This window comes from Eucalyptus grandis, chromosome 7 (assembly GCF_016545825.1).
Source record: "Eucalyptus grandis isolate ANBG69807.140 chromosome 7, ASM1654582v1, whole genome shotgun sequence".
In the NCBI taxonomy this organism is placed as follows: Eukaryota; Viridiplantae; Streptophyta; class Magnoliopsida; order Myrtales; family Myrtaceae; genus Eucalyptus; species Eucalyptus grandis.
The window spans coordinates 39,145,908-39,172,230 of record NC_052618.1 but is presented as its reverse complement, the minus strand read 5'-3'; the positions used below and the strand labels follow the sequence as shown (position 1 = coordinate 39,172,230).

At 41.0% G+C, this 26,323-nt stretch overlaps 1 protein-coding gene across 2 annotated transcripts in view; it reads left to right on the top strand.

The window, feature by feature from the left end:
- The first annotated feature begins 3,738 nt into the window (after positions 1–3,738).
- LOC104430084 (linoleate 13S-lipoxygenase 2-1, chloroplastic) overlaps positions 3,739–26,323 on the top strand; it is a 32,862-nt gene continuing 10,277 nt past the window's right edge. The window contains exons 1-9 of one of the 2 annotated variants that reach the window (XM_039316353.1): positions 3,739–4,200; positions 4,777–5,044; positions 5,309–5,546; positions 6,128–6,448; positions 6,765–6,850; positions 6,991–7,101; positions 7,250–7,554; positions 7,863–8,129; positions 8,266–9,240. In XM_039316353.1, coding sequence (XP_039172287.1) covers positions 3,872–4,200; positions 4,777–5,044; positions 5,309–5,546; positions 6,128–6,448; positions 6,765–6,850; positions 6,991–7,101; positions 7,250–7,554; positions 7,863–8,129; positions 8,266–9,025 — 2,685 coding nt within the window. In that variant the 5' untranslated portion in view covers positions 3,739–3,871 and the 3' untranslated portion in view covers positions 9,026–9,240. Of the gene's footprint in view, positions 4,201–4,776; positions 5,045–5,308; positions 5,547–6,127; positions 6,449–6,764; positions 6,851–6,990; positions 7,102–7,249; positions 7,555–7,862; positions 8,130–8,265; positions 9,241–26,323 lie in introns of those variants that run through there. The other variant, XM_039316352.1, reaches the window with a different exon arrangement.

Genomic DNA, 26,323 nt, shown 5'->3' with positions numbered 1-26,323 from the left:
CGTAGTTTAATTAATCAAATTTTTAGGATTATATTTCTAGGATTGCAATTTTAGATAATATTTTTAGGACTGCATTTTTAGATATTTTAAAAGAAATAAGTTAGGATTAGACTTAAATAGCCTTTTTTAGAGTCTTAGATATAATTGGCACATTTTCATATTCTCGTTAAAAACAAAAAAATAGTTTTCTAAGACGGAATAGGGTTTAAGTCAAATTAATCCCAAAAATGGACTAGAAAATTACTTTAGATAGCTTGAGTAGGGTTTTTATTAGTTTTGAATTTCAATAAAAAAATACGAAAATACAAAATTTAGGTGCATGTTAATTAGTTGCATAATATGATCATTTAATTAGAATTTATTAGTAAAGTTAGGTCATAAGGTGCATAATAACTAGTTCGCATAATAGACCCATTTAATTAGAATTTCCACATTAATAAGATTAAGTCATTTAGTATTAAAATGCATTTTATAAAAGAATTCTAATTTTTAAGAAAATCCAAAAAAAAAAAATGACAGCTTGCTTTATGTGATGCAGTTTATTTACTTGAATATTTTAAATAATGGATGAGCACCCGTGTGGTCACCACATTTGCATGATAGTAACTTAGGTTAAAATAAATCAGCTGCTTGCAAAAACATTTTGAAAAATTAAGAAGAAATGGTACCGAAAGAAGTGAAAAGGAAAGGAAAAAGCCAAAGTAGAGGGGAAGAAGTGATGGGACATTTACTGTTCATCTTCTTCCCCACATTTGCTGCCCAATCGTGAGTTTCTCTTCACCCGCTGCGCTCGCATCGCCGGTCTCCACCAGCCATCGTCGCGCCGACTCACGACGACCCAAGCGCCGACGCCCGCGACACCACCGCGCTTCGCAACCCGCGACACTGCCGATTCCGAACCGGCCCACACCTCCGCTGTTGCTGCGTCCGCGACCACCCGGTGCGACGCCCGACGACCGCACCTCTGCACCAGCGAGCTCGTCCCGACGCTTTGCTGCAACGACCACTGCCGCAAGTCTCCTCCCGTGACGCCAGCTGCGGCGCCGACGTCCTCCCCCGCTTTCCGTCTGCCGCCGGTGATAGCTCCGCCATTGCTCCCTATCCCGAGCCACCATCGCCGCGACGACCCGACGCTGCGCCCTCCTCCGAACCGACGCTGTGACTGCCGTGATCTGCGGTGCCCATTACCGCACGCCTCTGCCCCTTTTGCAGGTTGCCGTGCTGCCCTCCGACCCGGCCGCCGGATTTCTCGCCGTGCTGCCCTCCCGGCGACACCCGACGCCACCGCCTCGAGCTCCTGCTGCCGCCGCTCCTAATCCGAGCCTGCTGCCGTGCTCTTGACCTACCCGTTGCCTCCCCTGTTTCATTGCGGGGCCTTAGGTAGTTTATTTTTTTTATATTTATTTCATGATACGTTAGCTTATTTTTAAGTCTCATTATTTGAATTGTAGTATTGTATGTTAATTATTTGTATTGTTTAGACATTATCCTTAAGGCTTTATCCAAGATTTTTGTAATAATTAGTTTGATCCGAGAGACATCGTATCATTCTTTTAATTACATTAATTTTGGACTTCTTGATGAAATTTTAATTGTTAAATCACAATAATTATTTAATTTGGTCCGTAAGACTTCGGACTAGATTATTTAATTATTTTGAGTTGTTGTGATGATTTGGGTTAAAATAATTGTTAATTTAACTTTTTGTGAGACGACAGGTTATTTTTTCAATTATTTTGATCCTTTATTTAGTGGCTATATTAATTGTTTAGATTTAACCCTAATTTAATCATTATTCAACCTAAAAAAAACTAAAAAAGAAACTAAAAAAAATCAAAATATTTAAAAATTGCATAAGCATATAGGACATTAGGGTTTAATATAATAGACACGTAGTTTAATTAATCAAATTTTTAGGATTATATTTCTAGGATTGCAATTTTAGATAATATTTTTAGGACTGCATTTTTAGATATTTTAAAAGAAATAAGTTAGGATTAGACTTAAATAGCCTTTTTTAGAGTCTTAGATATAATTGGCACATTTTCATATTCTCGTTAAAAACAAAAAATAGTTTTCTAAGACGGAATAGGGTTTAAGTCAAATTAATCCCAAAAATGGATTAGAAAATTACTTTAGATAGCTTGAGTAGGGTTTTTATTAGTTTTGAATTTCAATAAAAAAATACGAAAATACAAAATTTAGGTGCATGTTAATTAGTTGCATAATATGATCATTTAATTAGAATTTATTAGTAAAGTTAGGTCATAAGGTGCATAATAACTAGTTCGCATAATAGACCCATTTAATTAGAATTTCCACATTAATAAGATTAAGTCATTTAGTATTAAAATGCATTTTATAAAAGAATTCTAATTTTTAAGAAAATCCAAAAAAAAATGACAGCTTGCTTTATGTGATGCAGTTTATTTACTTGAATATTTTAAATAATGGATGAGCACCCGTGTGGTCACCACATTTGCATGATAGTAACTTAGGTTAAAATAAATCAGCTGCTTTTGCAAAAACATTTTGAAAAATTAAGAAGAAATGGTACCGTAAATCTTGAATGTTAAATGTTTGAATCTTATATTTTTGAATAAATTCTCTTTTTGCACACATTTTTAATATAAAAAAGTAGTCATGTCAGTAATCACGCCCGCATGATTAATTATGTCGATGATGAAGTTTCATGATTCCACAAAATCAAGAAGACAAGAGAGATTATTCTCCAGATTAGTCTGAATTGCATTGGTTGGAAAAGTCGTGAACTTCCTCCGAAGATTGTCCACTGCGATGTTGCAAGTGGCTGCGTCGTTCTACGAGCATTTTATGCGGCCTTTTAATTTCTTTCCCAATCAAATCAAAAGACAATTCATCTGAAGTTTCATGGCGAGACCGCTTCTAAAATTCTCAACCACCAGTCTTGTTCATTGGAAGGAATGCAGGTCACACGTAGAGCCAGTCAACTATTTTGACCCCTATATAAGAGTCCCTCGAAGGAAACCTTATCAGTATCCTGATCCAAAAAAGGGTGCAAAATATGGTCTAGATTCAAGCACTGGCGCTCAAAATCTTGGTTGAAGAAAGACGGCATAGACAAATTTGTGCGAAAAAACCTAACTTCAAGAAGTGAGACGGCAAAATTTTCATAAAAAAAAAAAATTATAACATATTTCTAAAAATTATATTGAGCAATCCAAGAGCGACAACCATAGCTAACTTGATCCCCAATCCGGCATTGAATGCATTACGCGTTGTGTCGAAGACAAGTAATAGTCGAAGACAATGTAGCAACGTTGAAGAACCTCATCGCTCTCACAATCAGAGATCCACAACTTGCAAAACACGATGTACGACCTCGACTAGGATTATCTTCCAAACATAAGGACAAGACATATATGCCTTGAACGAGTCAAGTGGTGGAAAAGTACACGGGCGGATCGGGGCGGGTCTAAAACAAACTTTTGTCACGTTTATTCTTGAATTTTCCCAGGCCTTTGAAGTATCTTTGTACACGTAATGTTACGGTCATGCAAAGCCAAATTCAATGAGAGTTTTGCTTCGTAAAATTACACGAAGACAAGTCTTGTCCCCCGTCTTCTTTCCTCCTCTCTTCGCATTTCCCACTTCGTTTTCACGTGCCATGTACACGCATTTAGGGCAAAATAAAGCCCAAAACAATGCTACAGCACATGCCACAGTTTTCTTCCTCCTCTCCCTCTATAAAAACCCTAGACCAACTCTCCAAAATCCCATCAACCCAAAGTCCCCAATAACCATTGTTTTGAGCCATTGTTGTCTTCACCAACTTTTTACTTCACATCTCTCCTTCAAGAACACAGCAAAAAAGATCATCACTGCCATCATCATGTTGAAGCCACAGCTTCATCAATCCCAATCTGCCTCCCCAACCTTGTTCCCCTTAAGCAAGCCATTTAGCCAAGGCAATGGCAGGATCGTTGGTTTTCGGGTACGATCCACGCCTGTGCTCCAAAAGAGCCGTAGAAGCGCTAAAGTAGGGCTTGTCTCGCGCAAGATCAGTGCGACAATGAGCCCAATCACTACCGAGAAGTTGCTGTCAGTTAAAGCGGTAGTGACTCTGAAAGAGAGCCCCGGTGGCTTGCTCTCGAAAATCGGGATAAAGGGAGGGGTCGATCTCCTCTTGGAGCTTGTTAGTGCTGAGCTTGACCCCAGTAAGTATTGAGCAGTCAGTTTTAACCTTGAATTTGTTAACTCATCTTGTAATAGAAAGTAAGGGCAGAAATAGGATGAATTTGATCGAAATGTTTTACGATGTTCATAATTTGACTTTTATTTGAAGTGAAACATATGATATTCTTAAAATTACAAAACTTGTGATATTTGTATCATATATGAATTGAGGGTGAGGGTGGCGGAGAGATGGTCCTAACCTGCACTAATTGGGGAGAATCCTGGACAAGAAGGGAACAACATTGCCTGGATGTAACTTTGCGAAATGGATCGAACATCGTACATGTTCTAAGTGCGTTACTCTACAGTAGTCCCTCGAAGATGAAAGAAATCCAAAAACAGCGGCCGAGTGTCTATACTCAAGACGAAAGTAGTTTCTCATAAGAGAACACTATCTTGCCGAAGAAATATTCAGCTCCAAGCCTCCGATTCGCCGAGCTTTCATTAGATTCGCCCCATTTGCTGTCATGGCTTTAATTTCAGCTCCCTCACAGTTAATTGGTTCCACTTATGATGCTAAAACAGTTAATACACTCCTGATTTTTTTAACTTTGTTGACAGAGACGGACAAGAGAAGGGTACAATCAAAGGGTACACGCGCAAGAAGAGCCAGAACGCGGAGGAGGCAACGTATGAGTGTGAGTTCGAGGTCGGAGAGGGGTTCGGGGAGGTCGGGGCGATTTTTGTGGAGAACGAGAACCGCAAGGAGATATACCTCAAGGACATCATCCTCGACGGGTTCGCAGGTGATCCTCTCAGCATCACCTGCAACTCGTGGGTTGAGTCCAAGTTCGATAACCCGCAAAAGAGGGTCTTCTTCACCAATAAGGTTAGATCACAAATAGAGCTGCATAGCTTCCTATTTAGGGTTTTTTTCTCATTTTTCAGGAGGTTCTTACATATATAAATATATCAAGACCATTTTAGGATCATGGCTTGAAAATGAAGGTTCTTTTTTCTTTTTCTTTTTTCCTTCACAAGACTTAGGTGCATATAAAGACCACTCTAGTACAACTCTTTGATGATGTATATATTTAAATTTTGAGGCTTCATGGTTTTCATTTTCAATGTTGCTGACGCTTGTGGTGGGCAGTGCTATTTACCGAAGGAAACGCCGAGCGGGCTGAGAAGGCTGAGAGAGGAGGAGCTGGCGATCCTGCGAGGGAACGGTCAAGGCGAGAGAAAGTCGTACGAGAGGATATACGATTACGATGTGTACAATGACCTCGGGAATCCCGACAGCGACGTGGATAAGAAGAGGCCAGTGCTCGGTGGAAAAGAGCTTCCGTACCCCAGACGATGCCGGACCGGGCGCCCTCGGTGCGATACCGGTGAGTTATCCCTTTAGAATAATGACTTACACAATATATTTTAGATTATTGGTGGCGCAGAGAGCTTGTAGATTATATTTTTTTAGCCGAAAGGCCATATGTGTGACTTGAATAGAGCTTTTTCTTTGGAGGGAAATGCGCTCCAAACTAGTAAGTCCAAAGGTATGTTTATTTGTCTCTTCTGATTACTTCGTCAAAAGATGACGTGGCGAATACCAATTTGAATATTCTTTATCGAGAGAGGGGGAGGGAGAGACCCTGAGATTGAGAGTGCTAGACCCTTTTTCCAAGTGGAAATTGCAACTTTTGTATTATTATTTCGTGAAATTATAGTCCCAGAAACATCAGCCATTCATAATTTCATATCCTTTTAGCATGCATTTTTGGCTATCACCAAATATATTTTAATGTAATGTGGAAACTATCCTAGCTAGTATATCAATGATTATAATTATGCATTTCTTCGGATAATAAATTACAAGCTCGGTATTATGTTAGCTAGTGTTAAATCCAAAACATTCGTTGATTTTTGTTTTTCATCCTAACGAACAAATTAAACATTCACATATAATATAAAACAGATCCGCAATCGGAATCGAGGAGTGGAAGCACATACGTGCCTCGAGATGAACAGTTCTCGCCGATAAAGAACTTGACGTTCTCGGCGAAGACTGTGTACTCGGTGGTGCATGCACTGGCGCAGTCGCTAGATACGGTGATAGTCGACCCCGACCTAGGGTTCCCCTACTTCTCCGACATCGACGATCTGTTCAACGAAGGTGTCAACTTGCCCCCGTTGCAGAAGCAAGGCTTCCTCAAGGACCTCTTGCCCCGGCTCGTCAAAACCGTCGCCGATGCCTCCCAAGATGTCTTGCGCTTCGAAACCCCTGAAACTATGATCCGTAAGCAAACTCTCTTTCCCTCTCCCTCTCCCTCTCTCTTTAATTGAGTTCTATGTCCTCATTCAAGTATGTGTTGGACAGCTATCGTCCGTAAATTTCTACTGTATGCTCGATTCAATGCGCTCAGTGAAAGGAAACTAACAAGTGATCAAGTAGACATAATCTATTCGGAGAAAGTAACATGATCATCGCTCATTCTTTCTTCAGGAAAATGTATTATTAGTCAATCATAGGACAAAATTTTTTATGTATTATTTAGAATATATCTCCAAGACTTTTCATGCATAATAATTGAACGCGTTTTTCCAACTTGCAGGAGACCGATTTTTTTGGTTTAGTGATGAAGAGTTTGCTCGTCAAACTCTAGCGGGAATTAACCCCTATGCGATCCAGTTGGTCACGGTAATAATTATTGTACACATTTCAAATATATAATTTGCTCACATACAATTAATTTAGTTTAATAAAAACTACAATTATTGGATATCACCATGTTGGGTATATGATTACTATACATAACTAGCATTAAAATATGTATTCAGGAATGGCCCTTGAGGAGTGAGCTTGATCCTAAGATCTACGGTGCATCTGAATCGGCTATCACAACGGAGATTATCGAAAGGGAAATCAAAGGCTTCATGACAGTAACTGAGGTACAAAAATACTCCATTCACGAAGTATCACCTAATACGACTTATCCGCTCTCTAGTCTTGAGCATAAACCTAAATCCTACTGCCCCAATTAATGAAATTTGACTTGGATCCGACCTTTCCGGTTCGGTGGAATTCTATATTGTGCAGGCCATCAAGCAAAAGAAGCTGTTCATGCTGGACTACCACGACCTGTTCCTACCATACGTGAACAAAGTGAGACAACTCAAGGGGACAACCTTGTACGGGTCGAGAACGCTCTTCTTCCTGACCCCAGATGAGACGTTGAAACCACTTGCCATCGAGCTCACACGGCCGCCGACCGATGACGGTAAGCCGCAATGGAAGCAGGTGTTCACCCCGTCGTGCAGCTCCACTGGCAGGTGGCTTTGGCGGCTCGCCAAGGCCCATGTCCTTGCCCACGACTCTGGATACCACCAGCTCGTCAGCCACTGGTAATAGCAATTGGACAGAAACGCTCAACTGTGGCACAATTAGTTCAAATTCTTTCCGAAGCGAATGCTTTGGAATAAGTGGATCATTACTTTTTGACAAGCAAAAAAAATCATACACCTATTAGATAGAAGTATACTAGTAACGAAGCAGGCTAATGGCTCATTGTGATATGTGAGTATGTAGGTAATTTTGTAATTGTTCCTTACAATGAAATGATTTGCATTAAAACGTGAATTATTTTGAGAAGTGCCTATTTGCATAAACGATGATGTGGTAAATAATGTTTCTCTGATTTCGATCATCGTAGGTTGCGGACTCATTGTGCCACGGAACCCTATATAATAGCAACAAACCGGCAACTGAGTGAGATGCACCCAATCTACAAGTTGCTGCACCCGCACTTCCGGTACACGATGCAGATCAATGCGCTGGCTCGCGGGTTTCTGATCAATGGCGACGGGATCATCGAGAGCTCCTTCTCTCCCGGCAAGTATTCCATGGAGCTCAGCGCCGTCGCCTATGACAAGCAGTGGCAATTCGACTTACAAGGCTTGCCCAATGACTTAATTAGCAGGTATTATACATCAATTAATTACTTGCACACCTCTTTTTTCTTTTTCTTTTTTTCCCCCTTATTAACGTGAAGAACATAAAAATCGTTGGCACATGGAGCGTTCTCAAGCTTTTCTGTTCGTGTCAATTCTTGCCAGGGGATTGGCAGTGGAAGACCCGATGGCACCCCATGGCCTCAGGCTAGCGATCGAGGACTACCCCTTCGCCAACGATGGCCTCCTCTTGTGGGACGCCATCAAGGAGTGGGTCACCGACTACGTCAGCCACTACTACCCCGACCCAAGCCGCATTGCGTCGGACAAGGAGCTCCAGTCCTGGTGGACTGAGATCCGGACCGTCGGCCATGGTGACAAGAAAGACTCCCCCGGGTGGCCCGACCTCAAGACCCCGTCCGACCTCGTCCACATTATCACCACCATGGTCTGGGTCACCTCCGGCCACCATGCTGCTGTCAACTTTGGCCAGTACACCTATGCCGGTTACTTCCCGAACCGGCCCACCATCGCCCGAACCAAGATGCCCGTCGAGGACCCGACCGAGGAAGAGCTCAAGATCTTCTGGGACAAGCCTGAAACCACACTCCTCACGTGCTTCCCGTCACAGATACAGGCGACCAAGGTGATGGCAATCCTCGACGTGCTGTCGAACCACTCGCCAGATGAGGAGTATCTGGGACAGGATCCGGAACCAGCGTTGAAAGAGGAGCCGGCGATAAAGACAGCATTCGAGAGGTTCAGCGGGAGGCTGAAGGAGCTTGAGGGCATCATCGACAAGAGGAACACCGACCAAAGGTTTAAGAATCGAAGTGGAGCCGGGATCGTGCCGTACGAACTCTTGAAGCCATTCTCCGAGCCCGGCGTGACAGGGAAGGGAGTTCCATACAGCATTTCTATCTGAGCAAACGACATTCTTGTTCGTGGTGGCGACCACATTGGCTGCGGAGAGAGAACTTCTCTCTCTGTTTTGTAGAAGAAGAGAGAGCGTGGTATATGCGGATGATAATGTGGTCATCCTAATTTGTTAACATTTTTTATTTTAATTTCATGATCTAATTTGTCGTTTTACCAATATCTATGGAATTATGATTAAATGATTAATTTCAGTTCTAGTCCTCTATCAATTGCCAAAAGAAAGCAAGTGACGAAGTGCATAAAACGTTATCTTCATTACATCTATCTTCCCCATAGATACCATATTCCACTACTGTTACATACTAATACAGAATTTAAAAACTTGGGTACATGGTCAGTTCGATAGATTAGCTAAACATGCTTCTCAGCCACAAGCAAGAGACAAGAGGCATGCACTTCCAGCAAGCAAATTGATGAGGGTAGAAATTAAATGGATTATATGGAGTTATTAATGCCAGCATCATGCAAGTCCAGTTTTGCATGCACTCTTAGATCAGGCGGTTCCGTCAACATATCCAATTATGGGCCAATTATGATATATTAATCATTTCACACACCTGATGTGAGATTTTCCTAACATAACTTATATGTACATCTTAACAAAAAGGTGATTGGCTAGAGTTTGACTACCACGAATAAAATGGTGAGGACTAAAATCAAGCAAGTCATTCAAAACTAAACATCTAGAATTTTCCTACCTAAACATTTTTTCTCTCGTTTTTCTCAAACACTTACTTAAGTATCAAAGAGTTCTATTGAGAAAATTTTAGGAGACTTCTTAATTTTCGTGCACAATGATACAATGTAGAAGAAGATCAATCTAGTTTGAAGCTCATCTTAAACATCTGCATCAAATATCCTTTTATTGGGAAAAGTGCCAAAAAAGTCATAAACCTTTTGGCTTTGTGCCAATTTGGTCATAAACCTTTTTTTGGTGCCGATTTAGTCCTAAACTTTTTTACGTTGTGCCAATTTAGTCATTTCCGGCCAATTTTGGCCGGATTTTACTGATTGGACGTCGGCCGGCTGACATGGCACGATCGGCGGCGACGTGTACAATTTTTAATAATATTTTAATATTTTTGAATATTTTTATTTTTTATATTATTTTTCTCTTTTTATTTTTAATTTTATTCTTTTCTTTTATTCTTTTTCTTTTTCTTCTCATCTTCTTCCTCTAGCCGGTCGCCGAGCTCCGGCGATCGGCCCCGGCGACGGCCGGTGAGGTCGACCTCGCCCGGCCACCTCGCCGGGGCGGCGAGGGCGGCCTCACGCCGGGCGGGCGAGGCTCTCCCTCGCGGCCGGGTGGCGAGGCTCACCCTCGCCAGATCCGGTGAGGGTCGAGCCTCGCCCATGGCCGGCGAGGGCGAGCCCCGCCAGCTCGGCGCGAGGCCAGCGCCTCGGAGAACCCCAGGAATCACAAAACCCCCACCCTCGACGAATCGCAGCCGCGGGAGAAATAGGCGAAAATCCGAGGACGGAGCCGCGCGACCGAAGACACCCCGAGCTCCCGTAAACCCTAGAGATGACGACGACGACGAGCGGAGGAGGGAGGAAATTTCTAGGGCGAGATTGGGATCGAGAGAATGGCGCCGGGAGGAGTCTGGTTTCGCGCCGAGCCGGGGCTCGCCCTCGCGCCATGGGTGAGGCTCAACCCTCGCCGGATCGGGGGCGAGCTCGCCACCCGGCCGCGAGGGCGGCGAGGCTTGATCCTCGCCGGATCCGGCGAGGGCGAGCCTCGCCACCCAGGCCGCGAGGGCGGCGAGGCTTGATCCTCGCCAGATCCGGCGAGGGCGAGCCTCGCCCGCCGGGCGAGGCTGCCCTCGCGGCCATTGGCGAGGTGGCCGGCGAGGTCGACCTCGCCGGCCGTCGCCTGGGCCGGTCGGCCGAGCTCCGGCGACCGGCTAGAGGAAGAAGATGAGAAGAAAAAGAAAAAGAATAAAAGAATAAAAGAATAAAAGAATAAAAATAAAAAATAAAAATAAAAATAAAAATAAAAATAAAAATATTCAAAAATATTAAAATATTATTAAAAATTATACACGTCGGCGCCGATAAGACCATGTCAGCCGACCGGTGTCCAGTCAGCAAAATCTGGCCAAAATTGGCCGGAAAGAACTGAATTGGCACAACGTAAAAAGGTTTATGACTAAATCATCACCAAATGAAGATTTAGGACTAAATCGGCACAAAGCCAAAAGGTTTAGGACTTTTTTGGTACTTTTCCCTCCTTTTATTGTACTTTTACATGAGGCACGATCGATAAAAAAAATTTCTTTCCACAAGTAGACTTGAGATTGTACCGTGAGAGTGCTTAATAAGGTGCTATTTGTTTCACAAAAAAATCTTATTAGAAAACATTTTCTGATGTTTAGGTTGCTTAGAAAGATGAGTCTATAGAAGATATCTTCATAGTCAACGAAAAACATATACTTGGACTTAGGAAAATAATTTCTCTTTTAAAAATCAAAAATCATTTTCTAAAATACAACTAGATATCGACGTTTGCACTAGAGTTTTCGCACTTGGGCATGAGAACCCCATTGCCATTGCCATTACACACCAATGCCTATGCATGAGTCCTCGACGGCCATGCATCGAATTCCATGCCCAAGTCACGGTGCTTGGGCCGAGGTTGATCAAGGCCAAGCTAGGTTCCTCATCGATCATGGTTGGGTTAACAAAAGCTAGGGCCCAAGACCCAATTCCCATGCTTGGGTACTCGACTCCTTTGGTCATGTGATTGATGCTGGGGCCCAAGTCTCTTGAGGCTAGCTTGAGGCCCCAATGCCCATGATTGGGTCTTCGGCGACCGTGCATGGAGATCAATGCTTGTGCTAGAATCCACAGCAACCATGTAGTGGTGTTATGATTAAATATGCAATGTAGGGAGATGAATAGGTTACTAATCAAAAGTTGATGTATTCTTGCAAATATGTGAACAATTATATATATAGGAGTAAATTGATGATATCAAGTACAATGTGTTACTATTATGTTGAAACCAAAGCTAGGGCCCAAGACCCAATTCCCATGCTTGGGTACTCGACTCCTTTGGTCATGTGATTGATGCTGGGGCCCAAGTCTCTTGAGGCTAGCTTGAGGCCCCAATGCCCATGCTTGGGTCCTCGACGACCGTGCATGGAGATCAATGCTTGTGTTAGAATCCACAGCAACCACATCGTGGTGTTATGATTAAATATGCAATGTAGAGAGATGAATAGGTTACTAATCAAAAGTTGATGTATTCTTGCAAATATGTGAACAATTATATATATAGGAGTAAACCGATGATATCAAGTACAATGTGTTACTATTATGTTGAAACCAAAGCTAGGGCCCAAGACCCAATTCCCATGCTTGGGTACTCGACTCCTTTGGTCATGTGATTGATGCTGGGGCCCAAGTCTCTTGAGGCTAGCTTGAGGCCCCAATGCCCATGCTTGGGTCCTCGACGACCGTGCATGGAGATCAATGCTTGTGCTAGAATCCACAGCAACCACGTCGTGGTGTTATGATTAAATATGCAATGTAGATAGATGAATAGGTTACTAATCAAAAGTTGATGTATTCTTGCAAATATGTGAACAATTATATATATAGGAGTAAACTGATGATATCAAGTACAATGTGTTACTATTATGTTGAAACCTAATTTAGGATTAAAATTATTTTTTAGAAAATAAAAATATAGTAATAAATAATATATAAAATAAAACATTTGAAGGGAGATTTTGGAAATTTTTGAATAATGAAGCATTTTTCTTATTGAACATATCTCCTTATTTCAAAATTAAAAAATTCAGCGATTGAGTAATTTTGGAGCCATTTTTCTTGTTGAGTGGTTGAGTGAATATGTGTAATTATATTGAGAAATCTTCAACAACTTTTGAGTTTTTCTCTATAAATAAATAAAGAATGCGAGGCTTCGAGGTCAAGAAAAATTGGACAAAAAAGAGAGAGAAGCTATCGGTGCTCTTTTCGAGGGAAAAGAAAAGTCAGCAAAGAAACAGCGAAAAGAAGAAGACAGAGAGAGGGAAATGACGTGAGAGAGACGTGAGGAGAGAGGATACAGTGAGAGGTGAGAGAGGCTGACGTGAAGTAACGTTCGACCAGAAAAAAAAAAGAAAAAAAAAGGGGAGGCAGCGACTGTTCATCTTCTCCGCGAGGGCCCCCGACGCGCCGGCCCTGCGCTCGCACCGGTCACTGCGCCGGCACCGCCTCCGCCAGCCGCTACCGCGCTTCCGCCACCGCGCGTCCGCCACAGCCGCTTCGCCGGTCTCCCCACGAAGCTCGCCGCGACGACCTGGCGCCGCGCCTCGCTCACCGACGCTCCCTGCAACCCGCCGATCCCCGCGATGCTGCACCAGCCTGAGAACTTGTACCGGCCGCCGCACCAACAACCCTTCAGCAGATCGCCTACGCCTGCAACCCACCCCTGTTGCCAACGCCTGTAGCTCACACCGACCCGCGACCCAGCTGCTCGCCGGTCACTATCGTCCCCTCGCGCCAGTCACCGTACCAGCATCGTCGTTCGTCGCCCTTGCTGCAGCCACGACGACCCGACGCCCTCTCTGCCCGAGTGCTGTCTCGTCGCTTCACCACTGCACCTCCGCATCAGCTTCTGCAACTCACACCAGCAGCCTACGCGCTGCCTTCCGCCCGGCGCCCGACGTCCGCACACCCCCTTTCTGCCGCAGCCACCGTCTCCGCCACTGCGCCTCAGCCCGCGCCACCACCGCTGCGACCCGCGACCCGCGACCCTGCTGTTCGCCGGTCACCGACGCCGCGCCTCCCTGCTGCTGCTGCCGCCCAGTCCTCGCCGAAACTCCGACGCCGGCTGTCTCCCTCGCCCGCTCCAACGCCGACCATCCTTCATCCGAAGTTGTCCAGCAAGTTCAGTACTGTTGGTACCATTTTCCTCGTGCAGGTCACTTGAGGCTTGAGAATGGTGAATTTGGAATCGTTCCCTGCTGGTTTCCATCTTGGAGATAATTTTTCCAAGCTAGGTAATCTGTTTAGGTTAAATTCAGTTCGACTATACGATTTCTTAGCTTGTGATTCTAACTTAATTGGTTATATATAATTGTTACCCGATCGGGAAATTTTTCATATTAAGCCATAATAATAAAAAAATATTGAACCGCGAGAAGGCGGGTTAGATTTTTTATTATTTCAATTTTTTATGACAAATTTATGGATTTTGCATAATTGATTCGCATTAAGATAATATATCATTGATTTACGTTGGTGGATTTTCAATAGGACATATATTTTGGTGCGTTGTCATTATCTACTTATCACATATCATTAATCATATGTCATATCTAGGATTTAGGTACACATATCTTTATAGCGGTTTGGCTTAGATCAAACCATGTTCACTTTCCCACACTAATAATAGCCACCAATGGACTAGAATCCAGTAGCAATACTTTGAGAAGTTCCAACATAACTTGTGTTGCTTCTAGCTGAAGCTGGTAAATAACATTACTAAATCCCAAGCACTACTACAACACTAATACAGCTCTCTAAAGAGATTAAAATTAATGAAAAATGCCCTTAGTAAATGAACTTCTTGCTCAATAAGTCAACAAGAGTATAATTGTATCAAACAATAAAGCTTTTTCAGTTCGTAGTTGTTCTCGTGATTTATGTCTTCTCTAGCATACATTGATTTTCTTATGTAGTCTTCAATATCCAAACTATTCATTGGATAATTTTCAAGATGATCAATTTAGTCATTGAAAATAAACAACACAATCACTGGGAGATCTAGTTGCCCACACAATCAAATCTTCCTTACAATGGTGTAGTTTTCAAGAATAAAGTTACTTATATTAGAAAATTTATTTACACCATAGTGATTGATGATTGATTGGATTCTCCTTCATGTGCCTCTTCCAAAGTTCTAGGCTTTGGCTTGTTGTAAATATTCCATAAGACTTAGATTGATAGTCAAATGAATAGATGGTCTTCAAATCAAAGTGTGTCATCACGTGATATGCACGTTCTTCTCCTGTGATATAGGGAGCTACTCATATTAGCGATCCATGAGTCTGTCTAAGCTTCTTGATGGTAGTTGACTTATTTACAATTTTCCATTTGCTCTTCCTTAGTAAATTGGTGATAGAAGCCCCAATGAATAGTTCACCTTATGCTACCTCCAAGTCTCCTTGAACTTCCCATTGCAGACTTGTCACCCTCCATTAAGGTCATTCTAGTCTTCACAAGAAGTCTTTCCTTTTTGTACTTTGGAACAAACCAATAGTAATAGAACATACTTATGTCAATGTTACCTGAAACAAAGACATTTGCATCTATCAAGTAGTAACACAAATTGAACGATTTTGTCAATTTCAAAATATTACAAGAGATTTTCTCACTATTGGGTACTTGGCTTCCATAACCAAGTCACTTCTGCTAAGCCTTGGTCCATTGAGATCAGGACGGGGTCAACTAAGGTTGTGCTCTAGTCCTTTGAGGCAAGGCCCAAGACCCTAGTACTTGTACCCGGCCCCCCATCGATTGTGCCCAAGAATTTGGCTCCTACTGATGACTCCGATGAGAGTAAGAAAGAAGTAGAATCTAAATAGAGTGTGGCTTGGAAAAAGACTCCAATCATGTGATGAAGTTCAAGAAGCCGAGGTACGAGAACGGAGAGAATACAAATAGCCAAGACATGATGCTCTCTAAATCAATAGTCATAGTAGCTAGATTTAGGGCTCGAGCTTGATGTTCTGATGGAGCTCGAGCCCTCCAAATGTAGGGCCTCGAGTTCGACACAATGGCATAGGTCAAGCACTCTGGATCTAGGGCTCAAGTTCAACGTTGCAGTGGAGCTTGATGTTGTCTAGCTTGATCAGATAAGAAGAAGACGAACAATTATTTACATAAAAAAATATAGCCAACTTTTTGTAATCATCAAATAATGAAGTTCGATCAATTGGTTTAGATTGGTTAAACTGACAACTCTGTGGCATAGACATCCACAATTATGTGATATGGTCCTCGGTAACTAAATTATATCGACATCGATGAAAAATAAGGGATGTTTAGGAAGTACCATAACTCATCGACAAAATTTACAAGTGATCAGTTATCTTAAAGTTGGCTCGGTGTTTTGTGAAAAGAAGAAGAAAGAGAACACATTGTTCAAAGATGTCAAATGGATGGGCCAAAGTCAAGTGACGGTTGAGCGTCCTAGTGACTTAGGAATTTGTAACTTCCCATTGATAATGATTGCCAGAGCACAAATAACACACCAGGAATCTCGGAAAACGCGTTTTTAAGTGATAATTGCTTATAGTGGGCTACAAGTATTCGTGATATTCACTGTAAAGCGGATCAGCTCAAACACAAATTCGCAATGTGCTTAATCAATGTATTAATTGCATGTCTTTTCATCCTCAGAGTTTATTTGTCATTTACTTTTTGTACATTCGTCTTCTTTGCATTGCATTCTCACTTTAAAATCCATACACTCCTATATCCAAAATCATCACACAACCCAGTTCCATACGAAAAGCCAAGAACCAACTTTGTGAAGAATTTTTCACCATTTGGTTAAAATTCCACTTTTTGGTGTAACGACAGTAAAGATTGTATGAAGAAGATGATGAAAATTAAAGATAAAAAAAGAAAAGAAAAGGAAAAAAAAAAATCGAAAAAGCTTCCTCTCTCTGCTTGATGACTGATATAGATTCAAAATATGATATGGGAGAACCTTCTAAAGTCACTTGTGATGAAGTGTATTATAAGCAGACACAAATGTCTGATGAATTAAGAAAATTTACTCAATGGAATTGTGAGCTTAAAAAAGAAATTTCCTTGTTAAGGGAACGAGAAGTTTTGCAGAAAGAAGTTGAGTCTTAGTACGTGACCTACCGTAGAGGGCTCCTTTATGTTCAAATTAAGGGAATTTATGGACAGTCGCCTTCTCCTTGCTTAACATAAAAAATGAAACTAAGGAAAAAAAGTTCGGTCCTTAGACACTACTAAAGTTCAATTACTAGAACATATTCTATTTACAAAACATGTCATTCATCTAACAGTGATCAAACTGATCTACCGGATGACTTGATCAATTCACTACTCTCATTAGCATTATCCCATTTCTTGCAACACTTTTATTAAGTTGTCTTTTTGGTGCATAATTTTTACTTTGTATGAAGTGGTTAGAAATATTAGTTCCACAAATAGGAATCAGGGATGTCACATACCATATTTTATGATCAATTGATGGATTTTCTTTCAAACTAAAGATTGCCCCCTAAAAAATTCATTGCATTGACATCATGCTCAATATAAGAATTGACTCCAAATGCATGCACCTCATATCATAATGACATTGGTAGATATTCTTGGACCCAACATAACAGCTTTCTTAATTCTTAAATTCATTTACAGAATCATTCAAAACGACATCACTTCATGTAAATTTATCTGTTGAATTATTGGTGCCCCATATAAATAATCGCCGATAACTGCGCTGTTATATTAGCAATTGCAGGTAAAAATTGACTAGAATAATTATGCTAAAATTTCATGCAAAAATTTAAAATTATATTAGAACAATTTGAAGATTTAGCCTAATGCTCGGAAGCGGAGCTAAATGCAAAGCCCACAATGAAATAATTGAACGTTGAAAGATGCCCTGTGTGCGTTTGGCGTTGTCCTTCATCTAAAACGTGGCAGCATGCCTCTAATTTTGACCTTGGGTTTCCCAATTATGTCTTGTATTGGGTGGGGACCGACAAAACTTGCGCAAATGGTTCTGAGATTGCCATCTTTTCGAATTGATGTATATTTTTGTCTCTTTCGAGACTTCTAGCCAAGCACGGAGGTACTACAGTAAAAAAAGAAAAAAAGAAAGAAAGAAAGGCGTGGCATTGAGTCCTTTCTGTACAAATTTTAAAAATATCTTTTTTATAATATCACTCATACAACTTACAAAAATAATAGATAAAAAATTGAAATATAAATTTATTATTGGAAATAAAAACATGTTTAACCGACTAATTATTTTAAATAATACGGGCTATCATTTTTTAAGAAAAACATTTTTAAATCATTTATTTTTCGTGAAATAAGCAAAACCAAAATTCTCACTAAATTTCTTATCAAAAGATGTGATGATTTTCCAATTGAGTATTTAAAAAATAAAAGTTGCCACATCGCCTAATAAGTAAATTGTAATAGAATTACTTCTTATGTTTAACATTTTCCAAACCGCTTTTAATGAGAATGATAGCTTTCACAGTTAGTATGCGGAATTTATTTTTTTTGCTCCTAGTTGAAGTTACTTCTCATAAGGGGCGAGGGCACTGTTCTTGTATACAACACCCCATATTGTCCCCGTGGCCACGAGGCCCCTTCCTCCTCCTCCGTTCAATTATCTAATCATGTTGTCGACAAGCTAATAACCGAGGGCGAGGTGCCAACGAGCCAAAATCTAAGCTCGAATCTTGAGCCATAGCCCCGGACCTCAGATCTGGGTCGATCCAAGGTTGAGCAGGGTCGGTGGCGGTGGAAATAGCTCGATTTTCCGAGGTAGATATTCGCCATTGGCACCTTACGTGAGAGTTGCAAATCTAAGGTCGCTGCGGAAGAGAGGGACGAGGCCTAGGGGACTGCTTCCACGAGCAAGAAGCAGGTTCGATGGCGGCATCGTTGAGCTTGGATGGGCACTGCTAGGGTAGCTAGTGTTGTCATGGGGCGCATACAGTGGTAGGGTTGGGTCGGCCAAGTGGGTTGGAGCAACCGGTGGTGGCAGGGTGGGCGGGCATGGTGGCGGTAGCAATGCATGAGCATGACGGTTCGCAAAGCTAGAGGTGAAGAGCTTGCCGAAAATTACAAGGGATTTTGCAAATATAATAGCTTTTAGAGTACTATAAGAATAATAATATATTGTGACTCACAAATTCTTGAAGCAGTAGATTCCATAATAATTTTAATTATCATTTGTTATTTATTTCTTTGTTGCTCAAAACAAGTTATTGATATTATAGTAAATTAAAGATAGTCACATAAATATTTCTCCATTGCTAAAGAAAGGAGAGAGTGAGAAGAGATGGGTGGGTGGCTATGCTGTCATGGCTATGGTTTTGGTGAAAGGACAAGTGCGATGGTAGTATCAGGCTGCTGTAGAAGAATTAATGAATGAGGGGGAGGAACATAGAGAAATGAATAAGAGGCGTGTGAAGATCCAACTATCTAGAAGTTCATGTAATATTCTGTGAACTAGTCAATTTCATATCTACATCATATGTAAGTAGTTCTCACTCAGTGTAGTTTGCACAAAGTTGATAAGATTTGAGCGAGAGATTTTCAGTCCTTGAACTGAATATGTCCCAAAACTTGAACTACTACGCCAAACACGGGGTTTTAAGGTGTGTGCATGTTGAAATTAGGGTTTTGAATTAAGGTTTGAATGTTTCTTTGATGTGTCATACTTCTTAAGGTAGTTTTGCACATGGTTGGAGGATGGAGGAAACCCAAAAACCAACGTTTTACAAAACTTGAACTATTGCTTCAATCACAGACTTTTGAGGTGTGTGCATGTTGAAATTAGGGTTTTTAATTAAGGTTTGAATGTTTCTTCGGTGTGTCATATTTCTTAAGGTAGTTTTACACGCGGTAGGTGGATGGAGGAAACCCAAAAACCAACGTTTCACAAAACTTGAAATTTACTGCGCCAATCACGGAGTTTTGAGGTGTGTGCATGTTGAAATTAAGGTTTTGAATTAAGGTTTGAATGTTTCTTCAGTGTGTTATACTTCTTAAGATAGTTTTACACGCGGTTTGTGGATGGAGGAAACCCAAAAACCAACGTTTCACAAAACTTGAACTAATGTGCCAATCATGGGTTCTGAGGTGTGTGCATGTTGAAATTAGGGTTTTGAATTAAGATTTGAATGTTTCTTCAGGTTTTGAATTAAGATTTGAATGTTTCTTCGGTGGTCAGTGGATGGAGGAAACCCAAAAACCAAGGTTTGATTGAGTAAAGATTTCATAGAATCGCCCACATGTAACTCGTGCATTTATAGGGCCTCCCGATTCCCAAGCACACGTTAAGATTTTGGCCAACTAATTTTCACCATTTCCATCTTTTGATCTGCCAAATCAACAAGAACAAGAACAATAACAATAACAACAATAACAATAATATGGGTTTATTCTTATGTAAAATACCTTGCCTTACGCACTAATTGGAAATTAATGCGGTTTATTCTTATTATGGGTTTCTCAGTCGTAATTTTCTTTTCAAGTCAGAAATCTTGAGTCAGCCACAGAAGCACAAGGGCAAATTCCTGTACACATTCAAGAATCTGTGCACCCATCGGCCAGATCCCAATGAATACCAACGATTTTTTTACTATCTACATCGATCCTCTTCCTAAACTCTTAGCAATTGATCAACCTCCCTCAAACAGTCCTCTCCAAAAGTCGAAAGCTTCCGAGCAACTATCATGCGAAGAATGATTTGTCTCAACAAGCCCACAAAGGCTAGGTTGAATCTCAGTCGAAGCATACAGACCTAGTAACCAGCCAATACTAGTTGTGATCTTGTATAGCATCAGGAACTTTGGAATGGAAAGCAGAATCATATAACACGCTGCTATGGAACCTACAGAATTGTATATAAATAGCTTATAAATGTCATAATAAGGTAATGAGGGATATTTCAATATCCTCTATCATGTGCAAGTCCAATTAGAAATGACAGATGGAATTAAACACATAGAGCGGATGAACACGTGAAATATTACAAAGATCTCTCAATTGAAGTACAGACAAAAACCATATCATAGACTGGACTTGAAACTGAAGAACGAGGAGCCACATGTGTGAAAGAAATGTGTGGCGTGAAGGTTGCGAAATCCTGATCTAAAAAAAAACAAATTATCGAATAAAATATCACTACATGAATACAAGAACAATTTTCAACAACCCCAAAAAAGAAAGAAAAGAAAATAAAATAAAATAAAATAAAAGAATACAAGAACAATTGAAACTTGATACTCAAGCCACAGTAACATTTTGCCAACTGCAATAATCTCCCGCTCTCTCTCCATATGTACATTTATGTATGTATTCATGTGCGTATATACATAGTGCAACTATTTCTTCCTCTATTTTTTTTCTTCTCTTTGTTACTTATGGAATTTTACTTTCGAGTAACTTTTCTCTCTTTTACACCATTTTATTATTGAAAGGTTTTCATGTCAATACTCATGTCTGCAGGATTAAATATGTTAAAGATGAAGTTTACACGATTCCACAAGATCAAAAGGCAAAAAAACTTGACTCTACATATTTAGAAAGTCGAGGTTGAACTGGAAGAGTTGGAACGGTCCTGTTGAACTTTCTCCTCAGATTGTCCACCGTGACGTTGCAAATAGTGGATATGCAGTACATTTGAATGTGTCGTACTATGAATATCAAATGATGGATATGCACGAGTTCATACTTAATTCAACCTTTCGCTTTCATTCTCAATCAAAAGACACTTCATCTGAAATTTCAATGGCAGTCTACTTCTAAAATTCTCAACCACTAGTCTTATTCTCAACCACACGTATAGCCAGCCAATTAGTTTGACCCTTATATAGATGGAAGCCCTATCAATATCACGACTCAAATGATACATAAAAATGGTCTACATTCATGCCGAGACGCAAAAAGGTAAAAAAAAGAGGTTTGTGCAAAAGAAACCTAACTTTGTCGGGATGAGATGACAAAGCTTTACATGAAATGTGGTAAATTATAACGTATACCTAAAAATTGTACTAAGCAAGTTAAGAGTGACGATCCTCACTGAACTGGCTCGCCAGTCCCACAAAGAATGCATGACATGTTTAATAAGTGCTAGAACACATATTGTGTCAATATAACCATTACTTGAAGACAAACAATGATTCAAGAAAAATGTGAGGTACGACCTCAACTAAGGTAATGAGCTGATTAGTGCTCTTCCAAACATAAGAACAAGACATATGCACAACCAAAGGGAACAAGAAGTTTCGCAAAAAAAGAAGGATTTCACGCTCTGCAGAATGAAGTTGAGTCTACTAAAGCAATACGTGACCTACTGTAGAGGGCTCCTTTATGTTCAGATTAAGGGAATTTATGGAGAATGCCCATCCCGGCGACAATTTTTTAACAATATTTTATTTTTCGATTTATTTTATTAATTTTTATCTTTTATCTTTTTTTTAAAAATATTTTTCTTCTCTTCTCCCCTCCTCCCTCCTTCCTTTGGCTCCGAAGACAAGCCAGAGGGGAGGGTTGGTCAACCGCCCGACCGAGGTGGTCGGGCAAGCTCGCGCGTCTGCCGTCGTTGGGTGAGGGTGAGCTTGCCTAGCTACTAGTGGGTTGAGGCCTCGTTAGATTTGCCCAATGACAGCAAGGCCTCACCATCGTTGGGTGAGGATGAGCTCGCTTAGCCACAAGCGACCTCACCAAACCCAACGATGGCGAGGCCACCTTGGCCGATGGCTTGGCGAGCTCGCTCAGCCGCCTCAGTCTGGCAATCGGTCAGCTCTCTTGTTTGGTTGGTTGCCGAAGCCATAGGAGGGAGGAGGAGGGAGCAGAAAAAAAAAGATAAAAAAAGATAAACAAAATTAATAAAATAATTCAAAAATAAAATATTTTTAAAATGTCGGCAGCCACATCAAAGACTCGGCCATTTAATTTTGGCTGGATGGACTGGACTGAAATGATACAATTGTAAAAGGTTAATGACTTAATTGGCAAAAAAAATGTTTAGAATTGAATTGGTACAATTCTAATATATTTATGCTTATTTTGGTAATTTTTCCTAGCTTAACAAGAAAATGAAACTAAAAAAAGAAAAAATCAATCCTTCCATACCATGAAAGTTCAATTACTGATACATAATCCATTTGCATGACATGCCATTTATCTAATAGTGATCGAACCGACCTATAGAATGATTCGATCAATTCATTGCTCTCGTTAGCATTACCCTAAGGTTTTGCGACACTCATTATTAAGGCATCCTTTAGGTACCTTTTTTTTACTTTGCATGAAGTGGTTAGAAATAATATTTCCACAATTAGGAAAAACGGTTGTCCCATATGTTTTATATGATAAATTCATTCGTTTTCTTTCAAACTAAAGACTGTATCCCACAGAAAGTTCATTACATTGGCATTACGCTCCATATAAGAATTCCTGTAATTAATGACTCCAAAAATGCATCCACCTCATATCAAAATGCCACAGATAGATATTCCCGAACCCAATACATCATCTTCCCTAAATCTTAAACCCATTCACAAAATCACTCAAAGTATCCTCATTTCGAGTAAATGTATCAGTTGGATCGCTAACGCACCATGTAGATGACCAGTGATAATTGGACTGCTACGTTAGCAATTTTAAACAAAAACTAACTGAAATGACTACAATAGAATTTTACATTAAAGTTTAAAACTGCACTAGAACAATTAACAAGTTTAGCACCATGAGAGTATTGAATTGATAATTTTCCCCTCAAAGCACACACCTCTCTTGGAAAGCCAAGCAAAATGCAAAGCTCACCATGAAATATTTAAAGGTCGAAAGATGGCCTGTGCGTGTTTGGCGCTGTCCTTCATGTAGAACGTGACAATTTGCCCGAATTTCACATTGGTTTTCTCATTCATGTCGAGGATTGAGTAATAGACCAACAAAATTTGCGTAAATATTTTTGTTAAGTTTCGTTTATTTTGTGAAAAATAAATAATTTACAAAATATTTTCCTAAAAATAATCATTTATATTGCTCACGAAGATAAATGAACAAAAATATTTTCATCATTTGCGAAAATATTTGAGTATAAATTATTATTAATAATAAAAATATATTTTGTGGAATGTATAGAAACTTAATCGTTTTTTTTTCTTTATCTTTAGGGTTTTTTTTTTTTTTTTTTGGTGAAGGGTAAGAATATATTGAGCTTTTACCAATAATTACAAAAGATCCGGTATCACAAAACTTATACTCAACAAGACAACAAATCAAAGTGAGTGGAAGGGAGTCGAGTGCAAAAGAGGACCGCAAGAGCGGGCCTAAGGAAGCAAAATAGCCAAATAAGGCAAAAAAGTAGTGGGAGGCCACGAAAGGCCAGATGAACCACAATCTACGCACACATCCGGCAGCGACAAAAGTGAAGAACCGTCAAGGAAGCAACTGTGCAGATGAAGAGTATCTAGACAGCAAACACCAGGCTAGGGCCCTGCAGAAGTAGAAGAGTCCCCAGCTGAAAAAATGATCGGATCAATATCCCAGCTACGCTGCAGCCTCTAGTTTCTATAAGTATCATCCACACTCCTATAGGTGGTGGCCTTGTCTCTAACAACCTTGATGAGTTGATTCTTCACCGCTGGGATGGATAAGCTCTGCTCTTGAAATAGGATGTCATTTCTGTGCTTCCTTATGAAATAACAAAGAGCACCAAAAGAGAAACGAGCAATGCACTTATAAAAGTCTTTGCCCATAAGGAAAGTGGCGGCCCAATTGAGATCCTCAACCCACGAATTGTTTCGCCACGGAAGATTGCACCTGGAGGCCCAAAAGAAGGCGATGCCAGTGGAGATGTAGCAGCCAAAAAATAGGTGGTCTATAGAATCCGGCACCTCGTTGCAAAAGGGACACAAGACACTATCTATCCTATCATAAGATAATAATAGAGCTTGGGTAGGAAGCCTGCGTTTGGCAATAAGCCAAAGGTTAAATTGGTACCTTGGAGTGATGGAGTTGTTCCGAATGAATGTGTGCTAGGAGACTTGAATCTTCCTCCTCCTAATCAAATCCCACACCGAGGCCATCGTAAAGAGATGGGAGGTGTTTCCCTTACAGCCGAAACGATCGGAAGAGTGGGAGAGGGTGGGAAGGGGATCTGCCCAAGAGTCCAAGACCCCCTTAATCATAGCTCCACAATCAGTGAATAGGTCCGCCACTGTTGCCTGCCTAGGAAGACTAGATGCATATATGGCCGAGTTCGAAAAGTACAAGTTCAAAGGGCCCTTGGGGTGCCAGTTATCAAGCCAGAGGGATACCGAGCAACCATCCCCAATTCTCCAATAGAAGGAGCTTTGACACTCAGTCTTGAGTTGGAGGACCTTCTTCCAAGACCACGAATAGCAAGTCGGCTTTTTGGCCACCTAGAAATTCGACATTTTTAAGAAGGTCGAGTGAATCCATTTGCACCATAAAGATTCCTTATCAGCAAACATAATCCATATATGTTTTAACATGGCGGCTTTGTTATACTCCCGAAGCCTTCGGATCCCAAGGCCCCCCTCGTCTTTTGGGCAACAAACGTCCTCCCAGGAAACCTTTGCACCCCCTCTTCCTAACTCCGGGCCTTTCCATAGGAATTTTTTAAGTATTCATTCAATTTGATCCAAGATAGCTGCAAGTAAGATAAAAACACTAGCCCAGTATGCTTGGATGGCATGAAGGATTGACATGATCGATTGTAGCCAACTGACGAAGGAGAGGAAGCGATGGATCCAAGATTGTATCCTCGCAGTGATGCAATTGACTAACACGCAACAATCCACCTTACTGATCCTGGAAGTGATGAAGGGAACCCTGAGATAGCGAGCTGGTAGGCTTCCTTCTAGGAAACCAAGGGTAAGGAGGATTTGGTTTCTTAAAGAAGGTGAATCTCCTACAAGGTAGACTTCACTTTTATTTGTGTTTGGAACCAATCCAGACCAATTAGAAAAGATTTAGAGACCTTCCTTGAATAGCTTCACCGAAGGCAAGTCAAGTCAGCTTCACAGAGCAGGAAGATGTCATCCGCAAAGAATAAGTGTGAAAGGCTAGTCGCTTTGCATCTCCAATAATATTTGAACTCCGGCATCGAAGAGCGAGTGGTGAGAATACTTGATAGTACCTCCATGACCAATGTAAACAAGTAGGGAGATAGAGGGTCTCCCTGACGAAGCCCGCGACCACTGGCAAAGAACCCATGTAACTCTCCATTCAAAGCAATGGAAAATTTAGGGGTCTTCACGCACGTCATGATGAGCAGGGTGAAATGATCGGGAAATCTGAAGGCCTGAAGGACAATCTCAAGGAAGTCCTAGTCGACTGTGTCATATGCTTTTCTAAAGTCTACCTTGATTGCACATTTATGTGAGTAAGGTTGGATGCGAAAGTCAGAAAAGAGCTCCTGAGCCAATAGGATATTATCTCTGATCCGTTGGCCTTTAACAAACACACTCTGGGAAGGGCCGATGACATCCTGTAAGATTGCAGCAACCTG